Source organism: Scyliorhinus torazame, chromosome 17, assembly GCF_047496885.1.
Source record: "Scyliorhinus torazame isolate Kashiwa2021f chromosome 17, sScyTor2.1, whole genome shotgun sequence".
NCBI classification, from domain to species: Eukaryota; Metazoa; Chordata; class Chondrichthyes; order Carcharhiniformes; family Scyliorhinidae; genus Scyliorhinus; species Scyliorhinus torazame.
In genome coordinates, this window is record NC_092723.1 from 185,072,653 (window position 1) to 185,091,029 (window position 18,377).

At 41.0% G+C, this 18,377-nt stretch overlaps 1 protein-coding gene across 3 annotated transcripts in view; it reads right to left on the reverse strand.

Moving 5' to 3' along the window:
• Positions 1-304: 304 nt before the first annotated feature.
• The window catches only part of LOC140394505 (meiosis regulator and mRNA stability factor 1-like), a 56,297-nt gene continuing 38,224 nt past the window's right edge, over positions 305-18,377 (reverse strand). For 2 of the 3 annotated variants that reach the window (XM_072481833.1, XM_072481834.1), the window contains 10 exons: positions 17,254-17,396; positions 16,435-16,568; positions 15,002-15,204; positions 11,107-11,334; positions 10,783-11,013; positions 9,356-9,568; positions 6,874-6,934; positions 6,443-6,586; positions 4,866-5,036; positions 305-2,591 (listed from right to left, as the gene is read on the reverse strand). In XM_072481833.1, the coding sequence (XP_072337934.1) occupies positions 2,350-2,591; positions 4,866-5,036; positions 6,443-6,586; positions 6,874-6,934; positions 9,356-9,568; positions 10,783-11,013; positions 11,107-11,334; positions 15,002-15,204; positions 16,435-16,568; positions 17,254-17,396 (1,770 nt within the window). In that variant the 3' untranslated portion in view covers positions 305-2,349. The remainder of the gene's footprint in view (positions 2,592-4,865; positions 5,037-6,442; positions 6,587-6,873; positions 6,935-9,355; positions 9,569-10,782; positions 11,014-11,106; positions 11,335-15,001; positions 15,205-16,434; positions 16,569-17,253; positions 17,397-18,377) is intronic. The other variant, XM_072481835.1, reaches the window with a different exon arrangement.

Genomic DNA, 18,377 nt, shown 5'->3' on the forward strand with positions numbered 1-18,377 from the left:
CGGGGTTCTGGGGAACCAGACGTGTCTTTTCTCATTCCTAGTTTGCACATACGTCCTGGCAGTGTACATGTCCTGGCAGTGTACATGTTTTGCCAGCCACCCACACAGAGGGTGTCCGCGATGGAGGTCTTGCAAAATTGCTCCCTGGCCACATTTGAATGTACAGAATGTATTGTAAACGGAGAAAATGAGAACTTCCAAGTGGCCTTCCTACAAACCATTCTCCAGAGATTTCAGCTAACTGTGTCTCATCTATCCGCCCCTGAGTAATGTGCAAATTTAGAACAAAAATGACAACAGGAAATATGCTTGCTGTAAAATTTTATTCATGGCAAAATAAATTTGGTCCCAAACAAAGCAGCCAGCATTTGTTAAGCCATTTTTCTTGTTGAAAATCCATGGACAGGAAACAAAGCAGGAGCCCTCGTCATATTTTCAGATATATTCAACACACAAGTCAACATAATAATGTTCAAAGACCTCAAACAAACGCATCTCTACCAGTTTACATCAGTTGTACGAGGTCTGTTACTTATATCAGCCTAGAGATTACCAACACAAATTTATGCAGATCTGCATATATAAGCCACCATTTCAGAACAAGTTATAACATACTGTGGGTTTTAGACATCACAAAACCAGAAACCTACTATGAGTGACTTGATTGGCTTGTAATAAATCAGAATATTTCTGTTCCTCTTTGCTGATGTTCCAAGCAGGAACTATTAAAAAGGTGTTTGGCAATAGTTACTGCACATTAACTTCTTTAGCATCTAAACTGCCACCATTTAATAAGATTTTTTAAAAAACCTATATGTGTACTAATGTACAGACATTAAACACCTCGTCAAAATCTTCAACATTGCAGTTCCAGTTTTAACTTGGAACAGATTTTTCCACAGTTGTTCAATTTATCCCAGTTTTGCTACTTTCTAGTATTTCTGAAGCTAATATTTCAATATTTATGCACATTATAAACCTGCATGGTCACAAATGCAAGTCTGCAGAGAAAGATAGTTTCAGCAATTGCACATTTTACTAACAAACTCAATCTCCGGCACCAGTGGAGAATTCTGTTTTCCAAAAATAGGTTATTGTAATCTAGAAAGTATGCATTCTGGCAAATACAACCCATTGTAAAAGCCAGGTTCTGCCCAGAAGGCCCTAGTGGACCTCCTGCCACACACTATTAAATCCTTCTAACCTTGTCCAAGGTCGTCACACTGGCACGAGTCACCAACTCTGATACTTAAAACTTCCCAATAGTAACCACTCAAAACACAATGGAATAAAAGCAGTTCACGTTAAAACGCCAACCTTCTGCAACTGTTGGCTTTACGTACACAGCTCCCCAATGAAACATGGCTTTTAAAAAAAACAAGGTTCAACAACAAAACCTTGACATTTCCACTCTTTCAAGGGGAAATTCAGCTCCATCAACTGGCAAGTGGAAATGATAAGCTTTTAAACCGTTTTCCTCATCTGACCCATGACCTGTGATTTATGCAATACATGCATATTTCACAATGAACTCCCAATTCTACACTAGTGCCACTCACATTAGACTGGAGGTGCACCATATGTGTAGCAGATTGCTGAGGCAAATGGTCAATTCAATTTCTAGATGTAATTCATGAAGACGAGATTACAGATAACTGATTAAACAAACTTGCAGTAAAAACTCAAGATAAACCTTCTGGGAAGCCATCACATCCCAACAGAATTTGCATTATTAGGAGGTTCTTTAGTTCCACTCTTCAACTACAGGACATTATAAACAACACTACCATGGAATGCAATCTGTTCTTTCTATAGAGAGGTGAACAAAACCAAAGATTGGATTCTAATTACAAGCCATTCAAGTGACATTCTAAACATTTCAACTACACTTGTACAGTTAGATTATACAAGACTTACTTTACTGCTGGTCTGTAGGATCAGAAAACCTCAACTATCAGATTTTGAGACACCATGCATTTTACTGAGAAACCTTAGAAATTGGGAGGAGAGATAACATGAATAGGCTTTTGGTGCAAGAAGACACGGCTCTGACTTTCTTAAAAAACAAAAACCTTGATCAAAATTACAAACTTTTAAATTATAACAACCTACACAAAAATCTTGGAATCTTAATTGCAGCCAGGAAAGACCAGCGACTACAGCAAATTAGCTCCAGATACAGACTCAGTTTTCTTCCTAAACGTTTTGTGGCTTTTCTTAAATATTTTAAATACAGAAGTAGAAGGTGGGGATAAAAAGATGTTTAATTCTTTGGATTTAGCACTTTGGAATCTGTTTGAGTGCTTTTAGTAAAAATCATAAGTATACAAAGCTTTCTCTTAAGTTACTTTAAAGATTGATGGGGGATACCAGTGAGAAATTTGCTGCCAACTTCACTTTACTTCTGGGCTTCTTGATAGGACTGTCAGTCACATCCACGTGCAGTGGTCTGGTTTCGTGTACATCCTCAGGTTGACACACAGTCACAATATTTTCCTTAATCTGGTTGGTAACACTGCTGCTGGTAAAAGCCTCTTCGGTCATAGCTGCAGGAAGGACAGTTTTCTCCTCCTCTGTCAAGATCAACATGTCTGTTTAGAAAGTTGTACAGCATTACAACACATTTTGAAAACTTGACCATTCGATGTCAAACGTTGCATTCTACTCCTTGGCATTAAAACTTCAGATGCCAATTAGCTAGATAGTTCGAGTCTTACATTTAAAAACATCTCCCAGCAAATGACCAGCTGCTTTTATAACTAACCAACAGCATAATTTATTTTTCATGGGACGTGGGCATCACTGGTAGGACCAGCATTTATTGCCCATCCCTAATTGCCCTTGAACAGAGTGCCTTGTTCGGCCACTTTAGAGGGCAGGCAAGAGTAAGGATGGCAAATTTCCTTCCCTAAAGAACTTTAGGGTAGTCGGTAGATGATAGTTTTATGGTTATCGTGACTGAAACTAACCAATTTAAATTCCACCAGCTGTTGTGGTGAGATCTGAATCAGTGTCTCCAGAGCATTAGCCTGGGCCTCTGGATTATTCGTCCAATGACATGACCACCACACCACCGCCTCCCCCTACCTCCTCACCAGCTGATTGTTATTGTTATTTTAAGTGCTGCAAACTACACAAAATTTAAGTGTGTAAAAATGTAAAACCAATTTCGTCCCATGGGTCACTTTCAGACAAATAACTCAATTGAGAGCTTGGGTAACAGCTAAAGTTATAATTCCCTGTAATTAGCCCAAATCAAATATGGCAAAATGCCTGTGTCAAGACAGCACGACTGTAGTCTATCCAACACTGCTGATGGGAAATAACATCATGTGCTTTAAAATGAACCAGTCAATGCCACACAGCAGCCTTTATTTTCATTCTGTGCTCATATTCTCCACGATTAATATTTAATAGCAATTTCATTTGCTCTCACACTCGGGTCCTCGCTTGATTATTCTGCTTCATCAAACCCAAAATCTTCCACCCAATCCATTGCAAAACTGCTTGCTGGTATTGTGTGCTACTCAGCCCATGAGTCCCTTTCCTGAGCAGAGCCAATGGGCTAGATCTGGGAAATCAGAGTAACTAACTAGCAAATTAGGGCAGCACGGTAGCATTGTGGCTAGCACAATTGCTTCACAGCTCCAGGGTCCCAGGTTCGATTCCGGCTTGGGTCACTGTCTGTTCGGAGTCTGCACATCCTCCCAGTGTGTGCGTGGGTTTCCTCCGGGTGCTCTGGTTTCCTCCCACAGTCCAAAGATGTGCAGGTTAGGTGGATTGGCCATGATAAATTGCTCCGTGTCCAAAATTGCCCTTAAACTGTTGGGTGGGGTTACTGGGTTATGGTGATAGGGTGGAGGTGTTGACCTTGGGTAGGGTGCCCTTTCCAAGAGCTGGTGCAGACTCGATGGGCCGAATGCCCTCCTTCTGCACTGTAAATTCTATATAAATTCTATGAAATTAGAATCATACGGAGCGTCAAGACAAGCAAAAACAAGCTCAAATATTTTTGAAGGGATTATTCTACAAGCATGGAAGTTATACAAAGTGTTGGAGATAATGTGAGAGGGTCAGATGGAGAAGGAAAGACAGAGGTAGATAACAGCAATAAGTAAGGTGATGCAGTCTTTTCTGTCCAAACTGAAGTCGCATCCCAGAGCTTTTGAGCACAAAATCTAGACTGATTCTGATGCAGTACTGAGGGAGTGATGCTTTATTTGACGTGCTGTCTTTTGGATGAGTTGTTAAACCAAGGCCTTGCCTTCCCAAGGTTAGCAGAAAAGATCCCGTGGTACTATTCTAAAGAGAGGCGTCCTGGCCAATATTTATCCCTCATTTAACAGCAGATTACCTGGTCAAATCTCATTGCTATTTTCCGGTTCCTTGTTGTGAACAAATCGGTTGCCATCTACACTTCAAAAATATTTCACTGGCTGTAAAGCATTTTGGAATGCCATGGTCATGAAAGTGTTGGAGAAATGCAAGTCTCTTTTTAAAAACAGAGACTTGCATCAGGCAGTGTAGTTTTATAAGCAATGCAATATTATCGAACATTAAATACTTTTACTACTTATCCATTTGTGAAGGATTTTAATGCATACTTAATACTTTGCTTTGCAGAGATTTAATCCATTGTCTGGAGAAACTTAAAAAGGAAAGACAAGGACCCGGGGTTCGATGCCGGCCCCGTCACTGTCCGTGTGGAGTTTGCATTCTCCCAGTTCTTGCGTGGGTCTCATTCCACAACACAAAGATAAGCAGGTTAGGTGGATTGGCCACGCTAAATTGCTTCTTAATGGGGGAAAAAAATAATTGGGTACTCAGTGTTTTAAAAAAAGGAAAGACAAAGGTTTGCTCTCAACCTGCAACATTAGGTGACTGTTCCTCAAACTGAATAAGATCGGCGTTTTCAAGAATAACCGGGTCTGGTCTGAGCTGAGGGGACGGCAAGCATGATGGGACGGGTCCACACAGCAAGTCAACGGGAGATCGGTTACTAAGGCAGAGAAGTTCTTGTTCAGGCTGGTTTGAACCTAAGAAAAAGTGATACAAATTACAGGTTGTGCACATTACTGAACATATTTAACAGTCAACACCCTATCCTGCAATACCTTCCCATAAAAATCTCATACAACACCTGAATTTTGGAACAAAGGGTACATTTGAAAACTCCATATCTGTATTACATGTTATGAGTTTACAATAGCAATAAAATACCACTGTATATCATAAAACTGAGTACAACAAACACTTATGGTTTTAACAGATATTTTTCAGTCACTGCTTCGCTGAACATGTGATGATTTGGGGACTTTGCAGGATTCGGGTGCATCTAGTGGCTTCTTTATCTGGGGCTGGTTTAGCACACTGGGCTAAATCGCTGGCTTTGAAAGACGACCAAGGCAGGCCAGCAGCACGGTTCAATTCCCGTACCAGCCTCCCCGAACAGGCGCCGGAATGTGGCGACTAGAGACTTTTCATAGTAACTTCATTGAAGCCTACTTGTGACAATAAGCGATTTTCATTTCATTTCTTGAGATTTGTCTTTGATCCCAAAGAATATACCACGCCGTTTCAATTTCAGTTACTAAAGCACTACACATTCTGGTACTTGGAGAGAGGGTTGCATATTTTCAATATCCAAGTTGCTTCACAGCTTTCCAATAGCAACTCTGGTCATCATGGAGCAATTTGGCCAGCACTTTGTGTAGTAGAACTAGTGTTCTTTGTAAGCATCACCTAGTTCTCAAATAATAGCTGTTGTGGGATTGCACCTATACCAGTGCTAGGAGAACTCACAGGACTAAACTTTTCTTTTGCATGTTTGCGAGACTTACTTCCAGTTTTAAAAGATTATTTACTTTCGGGATGTGGATGATATTGGAAAGACTGGCATTTATTACCTGCTCCAAGTTGCCCTAACAGGCATCAATCTTGGAACCACTCCAGAATTCATAGAATTGTTATAGCACAAGAGGCCATATGACCTATCGTGTCTGCACCAGCTCGTCAAGTGACCAATTCACCTAGTGTCATTCTTCCGCTTTCTCCCTGTAACAGTCCCCACATTCTTCCTTTTCACAAAACAGCCTAATTCCATTTGATTTAACCTGCCTCCACCACAAACGCGTGGTGCATCCCACACTTTACTACTCATTGCGTGAAAAAGCTTTTTCTATTGTCACTTTTATCAATCACATTAAATCAGTGCCCCCTTGTTCCAGATCCTGAGCGCGAACAGTTTCTCTACTCTGTCCAGACTGCTCTGATCCAGGCTATCTGGCGAATTTGCTCTCAGAATGCGGTTTTAAGTTGCTGAGCCAGTGGCAATAAGGGGTCACAATGGAGAAAGAGTTGGCGGTGACAGTATATGGGGTTCCTGAGCTAGAAGGGCATCCAATTGTTGCAACACGTTGACTATGAAATCTATTACACTTACAGGAGCTGCCAGTTTCAAACTCCTGTGTCTCGTTGTCATTGGAGTGGTTTACGGCCAAGGTTACTGGTCGCTTTGGGTCTTCTGGTGGCTGTTCATATTCTTCAACCAAAAACGCAGGGGAACAACAAGTGGAGCTATTACGAACTGCCAGGAGCAAAGGAAAGAAGAAAAAAAATAAGACCATGGAACCACGGTAAAAAAAAATAACCCGAAAAATTAATTCACAGTCAGAAGGACTATTTAAATACACAGCAATAGCATTTATTAAACACATTATTTTGCTTTCCTGGTCTCCAGAGTTAGTAATTTTCAAGTAGAGCAGCTTTAAAATGTTTCTCCAGACTTTCCTTTCAACAATTACCGTAAAACAAAAATGGAAAAAACAGGACTTAAAAAGCAGAAAACCTTGTTAAATTTAAAATAAACTCTACCTTTCATATCATTTTTTAAAACTACTATTCTTTTGTGTCCATGTCCTTTTATCCAGATGACCTGTTAAAAATTGGAAAATATTGTTAAGACAAAACTCCACAGATATTATACTAAAATATTATCTAAAAAAGGTGTTCCTTGAAATTCTGGCTGACATTTCATGTAGTATGGTCAGCGTTGTGTTGATGTTCTTTCGTATAGTGTCACTCTTGGCCAAGATCTACAGCACTAAGTGGCAGAATTTGCAAGAGCTATCTGCTCAAAGTTATTAGATCTCTGGCTCAAAATGGAGCAGGTCGCCAGGGACAAAATTCAGCTTAAAAACTGCACAAAGGTTACTTCACAGTGAGCAGCAAGGCAGGGGGCTTTCATTCTGTTAAATAAGCTACTTTTGAATCCATGCCCAGGGGAGTGCATTGCAACCCACAAACAGGACAACCAGCATGGCTTCAGAATGAGTTATAGTATCAGCCATTCCACAATGGCCCACATTTTGGGGCTGAATGATGAAGGAGTGGCTCTTGCCATTCACCTCATGTACACTGGCCTATAGGTTTAGTGCGCTTCTCATCTGGCAGCACTATAAATTCAGCACCCTCTATCTGAGTGGTGTCTTGCGAAAAACTAAATATAAACTACATTCAAAACATTATACAGGAAGGATTGGAAAATACACAAGAGCAAACTAAGAAAACGAGATTGAAATAAAAATCTGAGACCAGTCACATTACTGTTTCAAGGCTAGAGAGGTTGTTCTGCAGCAACCATCGCTTACAATGCCATTAAAAGCTTAAGTTACTGAACATTCCCCAGCCTTTTATAGCAAGAATAGGGGACAATTTTCCATAAGACAGAGTCCATCAGTGAAGACTGCAACAGCACAACCTGTGTGGGACAGCGTAGCACTGATTTTACTCTTGGATTTTCACATTTAACTGCACATCTGTGGCTGCATTTAGACCCCTGCACATCTCATGTTTTACCAATGTACAAAAAAAATCTCCTGAACAGGCTATTACAATGTTGCAGATGTAAATGGATCTTGATGATTGGCAGACAGCTGATGAATATAATAATCACCATTAATCCGCACAGCAGCACAGATAGATTTGTTATTTAGTTCAGTTAGCACAGCACTTTCCACTATACTCCACTATACTTGGAGTATAGTGTCACACTTGGAGTATAGTGTCACACTTGGAGTATAGTGTCACACTTGGAGTATAGTGTCACACTTGGAGTATAGTGTCACACTTGGAGTATAGTGTCACACTTGGAGTATAGTGTCACACTTGGAGTATAGTGTCACACTTGGAGTATAGTGTCACACTTGGAGTATAGTGTCACACTTGGAGTATAGTGTCACACTTGGAGTATAGTGTCACACTTGGAGTATAGTGTCACACTTGGAGTATAGTGTCACACTTGGAGTATAGTGTCACACTTGGAGTATAGTGTCACACTTGGAGTATAGTGTCACACTTGGAGTATAGTGTCACACTTGGAGTATAGTGTTCAATTCTGGTCGCCACACTACCAGAAGGATGTGGAGGCTTTAGAGAGGGTGCAGAAGAGATTTACCAGAATGTTGCCTGGTATGGAGGGCATAAGCTATGAGGAGCGATTGAATAAACTCGGTTTGTTCTCACTGGAACGAAGGAGGTTGAGGGGCGACCTGATAGAGGTATACAAAATTATGAGGGGCATAGACAGAGTGGATAGTCAGAGGCTTTTCCCCAGGGTAGAGGGGTCAATTACTAGGGGGCATAGGTTTAAGGTGAGAGGGGCAAAGTTTAGAGTAGATGTACGAGGCAAGTTTTTTACGCAGAGGGTAGTGGGTGCCTGGAACTCACTACCGGAGGAGGTAGTGGAGGCAGGGACGATAGGGACATTTAAGGGGCATCTTGACAAATATATGAATAGGATGGGAATAGAAGGATACGGACCCAGGAAGTGTAGAAGATTGTAGTTTAGTCGGGCAGTATGGTCGGCACGGGCTTGGAGGGCCGAAGGGCCTGTTCCTGTGCTGTACATTTCTTTGTTCTTTGTTCTTTTTGTTCTTTTGATGGAACCTTCTACTGACTGGCTAAAATAGCCAATACACACGTTTAAAAATGAATTCCAATCCCCAAGACCTAGTCTCACTAGAGACAGAACAGTAAGAAGGATAATGCTGAGCATTCAAAAAGGGGGGCGGGGGGAGAAAGAGGGAAGAGAAAGAATAATAATAGCCTATTGTCACAAGTAGGCTTCAATGAAGTTAGGGGAAGGGATTGAATTTAAACTTTTTGTATTTTAGGGTTCATTTTAAAATAATGGGACATTTATCACTGCAACTTGTCTCACAATCACAGTATGCCAAAAATAACCAGCAGTCCTCAGGAGACTAACATGCAGCAGGTCTCTGGAAAGGGTTAAACAAAAAGACTATTTCACAGTTTTAAGAGCAACAGATAACTTGCAATCAATAGGCACACTTACCTGTGGTATAGCAATAAGGAGATCCTCTATACTTGCATACCCATATACTTTAGGCTGTAGTACTTCACCTGTGTACTTGTGGTAAGTAGAGGGAAATTCTGTCAGGAAAATCTGCTGGTAGTGGTAGGTGTGTAGCAAGGCTCGCACATTTTTAGCAAACTGGTACACCTTGGTAAGTTTCACATATTCTTCTCCTGTGTCCTCAGTGACTATCTGTCATGAATAAACCAAAAAATGTAACGTTCAATAACCAGCATTACTCCCCATCCAAATCCTGTTCACATTCCTGCAACACTACTAAGAAAACGGCAAACTACACATAGATAATGTCAACAACCATGAAATGAACCTTTTTTACAGCCCTCTTTAAATGTTACATCCTTGAGGTAGACTCCAATGTTAGGGTTATGAACGTTACTTTTTAAATTCAGTGAAGATTTAATTCCAGCCCATATTGTAGAAAGGAAGATGTTTATTTCACTACATGATACAAAACGATAGCACATTCCATACAAAGCCAATGCAATTATTCAAACTGGGAGAAGAGGAATAGCAATGTGATTTGGAATATCCTCTTCAAAACAAGGCACTGTGTAAACAAGCACTTCGATCAGGATTTCCCAGACTTGGTCACATCACTAAAACTTTGGCAACCTAAAGAAGCCAGCTTTGTGCAGATGAAGGGGCCATAATTAACATCAGCACCAGTCTGGCACATCCTTATAGTGCAATGCTGGAGGAAGTTGCAGGTTCTATTGTTCTCTCACTTGTGCAAACTGAAACAGTATTGTTGAGGTGATGAATCTTTAATACATAACCATGCAAAGGAAAACAGAAATTTTACTATTCATATGTCCAATGCGATCTAGATAGGTGTCCTCTGCCCTCACCCAAATAGGCCTACGGCACTCCCCCCAGTCGTATATCCTTAGGATACCGAAGAAAACTAACTCAAGTCAAACATTTTCAGATGGGTCAAGATTATTCTCATCAGAAACCTCAGGAAAGGACACACCTGCTCTTCAATTTAGACATGGAGCAGAAAGGAATATAAAATCTACAGTGCAGAAGGAGGCCATTCGGCCCATCGAGTCTGCACCAGCCCTTGGCAAGAGCATCCCACTTAAGCCCAAACCTTCAGCCCATCCTCGTAACCTAACCTATCCTTTTTGGACACGAAGGGCAATTTAGCATAGCCAATCCACCTAACCTGCTCGGAGCACCATGAGGAAACCCACGCAGACACGGGGAGAATGTGCGAACTCCACACAGACACATAGGAAGTGAACACCATTAGGACAGAGTCCGGAGGTGAATATGCAGCAATTTCTATTTACACTATTATGATATGAAATAAAAGATGCTTTTATATGCTGCCAGAAATAATCCCATAACAATGCTTAGTTAGAGAATTTCAGAACTCGTACCTCAACCAGGTACGGCAAACTCTTCAATAATTCTGACAAAGACATGAAACCATATTCAGATGGGACAAGAGGATTTCCGTATGAAGCATCAAAATGTTTCTTAAGATCATCGACTTTGAGGAGTGAGACACCATCCAGAGACATCAACAGCACTAGAAGTTGAGCAGTTAGAGTGCGGAGGGACTTCCTGTTTATCAGCTGGAGCTGTTTTCCTGCTGGTGTGCTGGCAATCTTTTGGTTGGGGGAAGAAAAGTTATACTTAATTAGGAGATGCTCAAATAAAAATCTCAACAGGGAAGTCACGAAAGTAACCATATAACATACCTTTGCAACATGGCAGAGTTTCTGCATAAGCTCTGCCACAGTGTTAACGTCATAGTCTTGAAGGCGCAGAGTATATCCATAAGTATTGTTATACTCCAGGAGGAAATCTGAAAGTGTCATACAATTGTCCTTTTGTGATCTGAGCAATTTAACAAGTTGGGCCGTCAATGCTTTAATTTGCTCATTTTCTGTTAAAACAAGGATTTTTTCTTCTCCACACTCCAGAACCTGTGGACAACATGTTTCGCATCATTAACATTTTTTAGAGTTCACAAATGCAGTGCGCTTTCTGAAAGTATAATCTCCGGTACTCAACTGCTCGCTATCGTTAGACTAGAACATCATCGATATTACGATGCCAGACCAGACTGGACAGGGTCTTCAATTCCTTTTTTTATAATTTGTAAAACTGTGAGGAAAGGGTACTTCACTCCAAAAATGAAAATGAAATGATTCCAGCAATGATTCCACACCCAAATAGGAATATGGTATATTAAACAAACATCATTATTAACACAGTATTAGACTATCTTTAACAGCACAGAAATATAGCTTCCAATTACCAATTAAACAATGCTTAACACTAAAATGAAAGTCTTGTAATTCCGAACTGCTACTTTCTTAATCACCAATCAAGCAAAACCAACTTTTCAATAAGTTAGTAAACACAGGATTATTTGCGAACCTCTGGGTAAAGAATTCCTTTAAAAGACTGCTTGAAGAGAGTGGAGAAAGAGAGAGATCCTGTCAGATTAATGCTTCATCTCGGACAGCCTTCTGCAGAAACTGTTGTTCAGCTCCCAGCAATACTAACTGAATTGTCTGCTAGAGACCTGGTTCCTCCCATTCATTACATCATCCCCAATCCACTCAAATCTTATGATCTACTTGCTGAAGTTTTTTTTAAACACAATGTATCTAATTATCTACACCCTGGAAATCATTAAAGTCCACAGGCTTGTTTTTGTAAACATAAGCATGGCCTGAAATAACAATGATCTCACTTTCACAAAACCATAATTGCACTTTCTGCAGCCAGTGTCTTTCTCTTAAACCAGGATTTTAAAAATCATTACTGCAGCAGATATACATAGCCTAACCCAGGCTTTTAAAACCATTACTGCACCAGATGCATATAATACAACATATCAGAAATTCCTACATTATCACACCATTATGGTTACAGAGGAACATACAGGGCTGAATTCTCATCTAAAAACAGCTGCATGTGGGTGTGAAAAGCATTAAATTAGCCAACCAAAGCACCATTACGCAGTAAAATTCACATATCTTAGCATTAACATCAATATTTGTATATCATTTAAAAAACACATGAAAATAGTATAGCAAATGCAGCCTCTTGACACAGTATATTGAATGTGCATGTCCAATTCAAGAAAACATCAACCGAGATGGGACTGAATCAAAGTGGACCATTTCAGAGTTACAGACACAGCTCTTGAGAAAATGAATTTAAACAAGGCCAATTTTTTAGCTTATAAACTTTACTGGTTGGTCAAAAATATCTGTACTCATTTTATTGTCTTAGGTCTGTAGCCAGTTAAAATGGCTAACTCCCGATTTAAAATGGCGAATGGCAAAGGCTGATGGGAAAGTCAGCCAACAGGACACAAACGAGCAGCTGCAGGTTGACTGTGCATTTACCTCTGGAAAGGCCAGACAAGATCGATATCGGCAACCATCAGCATAACAAAACACCAGCCATCTGCATACTAATGAGCAATCCCCGGGAACAATGAGAAACATTTAGATACATAAAGCAAAACCAGACTCTTTGGCGCCAGCAGAAGCCTACACAAAGGAAGGTGAACGACCACCTCAGGACAGCCCATCGATCAGGGAACTGCTCCAGCATTGGAGAAAATCGAACCAAGTGATTGCGACAAAGTCCAATCACTTGGAACCAGGTACAGGGTCCACCCCGAAAGGTGGGAAAGCCCCTGGAGACTATAAGAATTGAGCCCCAAGTTCAAGGCGCTCCCTCTTCAACCGTTTCCAGCTCTCTTAACTCTTCAGCAGCTGGGCAGAACTGCAAGTCTTACTTCAACGCTCGCTACGAGATAGGCGCTCCTAGCTATCAATCTGTACCAACTTCAAATCCTGCAGGCTCAGAATCCGAACGAAAGGCCATTCGTTTCCCTGACCTGGTGGGCCAGTTCCAAGTTCAGTAGTGGGCCAGTTCCAAGTTCAGTAGTGGGCCAGTTCGAAGTTAAGTATTGGCCTGTTAGCTGTAGAAGTGACTTAGACGTAGAATTTGTACATGAGTAGTGATTACGGTGTATAATAAATGTGCTTTGATTTAAATCTTACTAAGCGGTGTATTGAATTATTGATCATTACTCGGACTTGAACCACGTGGCGGTATCTTAATACCTGGCGACTCAAGAGCAAAGGTGAAAAAACAGAGCAATTAAACTAAGGCAAAGTTAGCAACAGGTCTAACCATCTTCAGCTTCTTCCCTCCACAAGGACAGAAGTGAGGATATTCGCTGATGATTCCACAATGTTCAGCACCATTTGGGTGTCTTCAGATACTGAAGCAGTCCATGCCTATATGCAGCATGACCTGGTTAACAGGCTTGGGCTTATAAGTGAGAAGCAATATTCACACCACCCAAATGTCTGGCAAGAGAGAATCCAACCAGCTCCCATGACATTCCATAGCCTGACCATCACTAATCCTCCCCCCATCAACATCCTGGGGCAACCAGAAACTGATCCAGCCACATAAATGCTGTGGGAATTCTGCAGACAGTAACTCACATCCTAACTCTCCAAAGTCTGTCCACCAGCTACAAGGCACATGTCAGGAATCTAATGGAATAGTTTCCATTTGCCTGGATAAATGCAATTCCAAAGGATCGACACCATCCAGGACAAATTAGCTCACGTGATTGGCATCCCTTCCACAAACATTCACTCTCGGCCACCGACGTACACTGGCAGCAGGGTGCAGCATATACAAGATGCAATGCAACAACTCACCAAGGCTCCTTCAACAACATCTTCCAAACCAGTGACCTCTAACACATAAAAGGACAAGGGCAGCCGATGCATGGGAACACCACCACCCGCAAGTTCCTCTCCAAGCCACACACCATCCTGACATGGAACAAAATAGCTGTTCCTTCACTGTCACGGTGTCAAAATCCTAAACTCCTTCCCAAACAGCACTGTGAATGTACCAACACCATATGGACTTCAGCTGTTGAAGAAGGCAGCTCACCACCACCTTTGAGGGAAATTAGGGATAGACAATAGAAATGCTGGCCTACATACAGAGAAAGATTTTTTAAAAAATTATAACGCAAGAATGAGTTGTGACCATATTGAAGCATATGAGATCCTGAGGGGACTCAACCAGATGGGTGCTTCACCTTGTGGGAGAGACTAGAACTAGGGACAGATTTTAAAAATAAGGGGTGCCCCATTTAATTTGGAGACATTTCATCTCTCTCAAGAGCATGGTGAATCTTTTGAACTCTTCCCCAGGCAGGGTCATTGATTATTTGTTAAGGCGGACGTGGATAGATTCTTGGTGATCGAGAGTCAAAGGTTATCGGGGGTAGGTGGGAATGTGGAACTGAGATCACAATAACCCATGCTCTTATTGAATGGTGGAGCAGGCTCTAGGAGGTGAATGACCCAATCCTGCTCCTAATTCATAGGATCATTATTACAACTTCAGGCTCCTGATACGGAGTATGCATAAATGACAAGCCAGGGTTACTTAAAAGAATGGGCATCATTTTAATTCAACTGCAATGTGAGAGCATGGTTTGCATTTCTAGAACTTGTTTAAGTTCTGTTTGAATATCAGCATATTCCGGACTTACTGCAGTTAGCTGTCAAGTTCACATGCCCTTGCACTCACCTGCAACACATCAGGTATAGCTTCAAATAGTTCCATGAGTTTGTTAAATCCGTAGTAAGTGAGCTTGCACTGACGTCCAAAGTGGTGGTGGTATGCGGGTATAAATCTATTAAAGGGCATACGGCAATGCGACTGATGGCGCAGTAAATCCACAACCTCTTTTGCAAACTGCTTTGTCCTCTCTATTTCTTCTGGTGTACGTTCTAGAATAAAATTCAATAACTTTTCAAAGATTGAACCAGTTTGCAGTTTTCAAAAGCACAAAATGTTATTCAATAGCAACATTAAACCAGCAGCATATTGAAGTGGAACTACAAATAGAAGATGCACAACCTGGATCAGTTCTAAAAACGTAATGAGCTACCTTTGATTTAACCCACGGTCAATTGATGAATGCAAGTTTTTAAATTTCTTTTTTCAATACATGTGCGTGCATAGACTATAGTACAAACACAATTTTGAAATAAAGGAATTTCAAACACTTCTCGGCACCATCTAGTGGTCTGAGGCTCTCATTTGCATTGTTACAGGCATCTCTATACATTCAGATTTCCATTCTAAACGTTATATAACGTTTATGAAGCTGTTTATGTAGCTGTAAGGTAACTCTGAAGTTATGGCACTGGACTGGGAATCGAGGTTGCAAATTCAAATCCTTAACAAGATGCGAAACTGAATTCATTCAACTGGTTCATTTGTGGGCACGATAAAATGAAGATTGCTAGATGGTTAGTTCGCCAATTTCCTTCAGAAAATGGAAAATTCCACCTCTACCCAGGGCAGTCGGCATCAGCTATGCCACACTATATGGTTGACTCATGGCATTAGAGCAACCAGGAATGATAATAAATCCCAACATGAAAATCATAATAGGAAATGTGTGCATACAAGACAAGACTAGAACTTCATCAGCTGTGAAGGATAGGTTGGGTTAACTCTTTCTTCATGCCATTACAGCTGAAAATTCTACTTTTCTATACCTTCCCTGCACCCAGAGGTCCACAATTCTTTTAGATGATGAGGAAGGCACAAAATACCACGGAGGTAATTGAGTGGGCAACTGACACACTTTACCACCCTTTTTCCACCACCTCCCTCTCTCCCTGTGGACTATGGTCTACAAGCAGACTTTTCACAGAAATACAGCGTTGTGAACAATCACGTGACACAATCTACCGTTAGTCCAAAATACTGTTCCCTACTTCATGAAACTCAGCACCAATCTATCCACCCATCACGTGAACAGCATGAAGTCCTCCCCAGCCTGTGTCAGCAAAGTAAATCTCAGGAGGCGGAATTAAAGTGGACAGAGACTTACATACAATATTGGTGGAGTACCTGGTTTAACAGGAACTCATTTTTATTTAAATTAAATATGCCAAACATAATTCTTATGACAACATAGACCAGTAAAAAAAAAAAAAAATCAGCACCTCGCTTTGGGATAGAAATCACAGTGTCATCATCTTGTTGCGATACGCAAATTGTAGCATCTGACATTTCTGAAAGAAGATCAGCCAGTTCACACACACCATAGTCTGTGACATTCCAGTCCTTCGAAAAACACCTAGCAGAAATCAAGACGTAGAAAATTTAATCCAATATAGTCTTCCCCACAGTACAATCTTTATCTCACCGTTATTTGATTCTGTTCAGGGTTACCAACTGCTACACAAGTCATTTGAAGTGTCACACAACACACATGGATGCTCGACTGAATTGCTACAGGCTGATGCTTCAGTATCACGCGGGGCCAGAAGGCCTTCTCTTGCACATCCTTTGTAAATGGAGACCATGATGCCCACCCCGAGGAACAACCTATCTAACAGGTCTAGGTTCACTGATCAACTCTCCATCCTTCATACACAAAGGCACAAGAGCAAGAGTCAACAACATGAAAGATAATTAATTAGGTATGATTAATTAGGAAAGAAAGGGCCGAAACCTGTTAGCAGTCATTTAGTGACAAACTTTTTTTGGGGGAAAAGTGATTTCCATTCAGATGAAAATAAGGAAGGATTCAGAATACTAAACTGTCCAGATGTGACACATACCAGAACAAGAAAATGTAACAAAAGGATATAATTCACCACCGTGCTGAAGATGATCTGGTTAGGCTGAGACAGACAGTTAGATGTTTATGTTAAGGTGCCAAGATGGAAACATTCCATTCCTCATTAAAATGAATCACATGAAAATAACTGAAATTTAAATAACTAAACTGAATTGCAGAATTTTAAGATCACACTTACCAATGATATGCTTGTCCAAATTCTTTTATGAAAACCTGTTTACTGGCTTGGGATTTGAGAAGTTTAAGTAGATCTTGGGTAAAGCGCTTTACTTGTGCTCGATGAGTCAAGGTAAGTAGACGTTTAGCGCCCAAGCCAAGGATCTATAATAAATCATACAGCGAAAGTGATTCAGACTGCAATGGTTAGTATCTCGAAGGGCACACCCAAAAACATGCGTGACTTACATTAACAAGTTACGGTCAGAACATTTCCAGGAATATCCGCAGCTTTTCAATACATTTTGTTTATTCAATTAACGAACAACATTTAGCTCAATTATAATTTTTTCTCCATGATATCACATTGCAATCCCTTTTCGGTTTAGTTAGATTGTTTGTGGACTTGGGAGACTACAAAGGGCGGCAGCACAGTGGTTAGCACTGTTGTTTCACAGCGCCCGGGTTCTGGGTTCCATTCCCGGCTCGAGTCACTGCCTGTGCAGAGTCTGCACGTTCTCCCTGTGTCTGCGTGGGTTTCCTCCGGGTGCTCCGGTTTCCTCCCACAAGTCCCGAAAGACGTGCTGTTAGGTGAACTGGACATTCTGAATTCTCCCTCTGTGTACCCGAACAGGCGCCGGAGTGTGGCGACTAGGGGCTTTTCACAGTAACTTCATTGCCGTGCTAATGTATGCCTACTTGAGACACCAATAAAGATCATTAAAAAAGCACATGCACCTTCACGGATATCAGAAATCAAGGCCAAGCAATGCCATTACAGCCAGCTGCATTGAAGAAGTTGTCAGAGGCCGAGAATGAGATAAGTGCACCATCAAAAAAGACGGTAGCAGTGACATAGAAGAGGCCAACCAACATTACAGGGCAGGTAGTGATGGACAAAGGCCTTACAATTCTAAGATTGTAACACAGGAAGTAAGGGCAAATGTGAACAGGAAGGGCAGGCATCCACAAGACATAATAGATAGGAACACAAAACTTTATAGATGGAAATTCAATTCCCTATCATTCCAATAGTAGTTTCAGGACCAATTAGCTCCTCTTTCAATCATAAGAACCTTCTAAAATTGTTCAAAATATATCATTTCATATTTATTTTGAACCTTCCAAGTGAGATTTAAAAGCTCA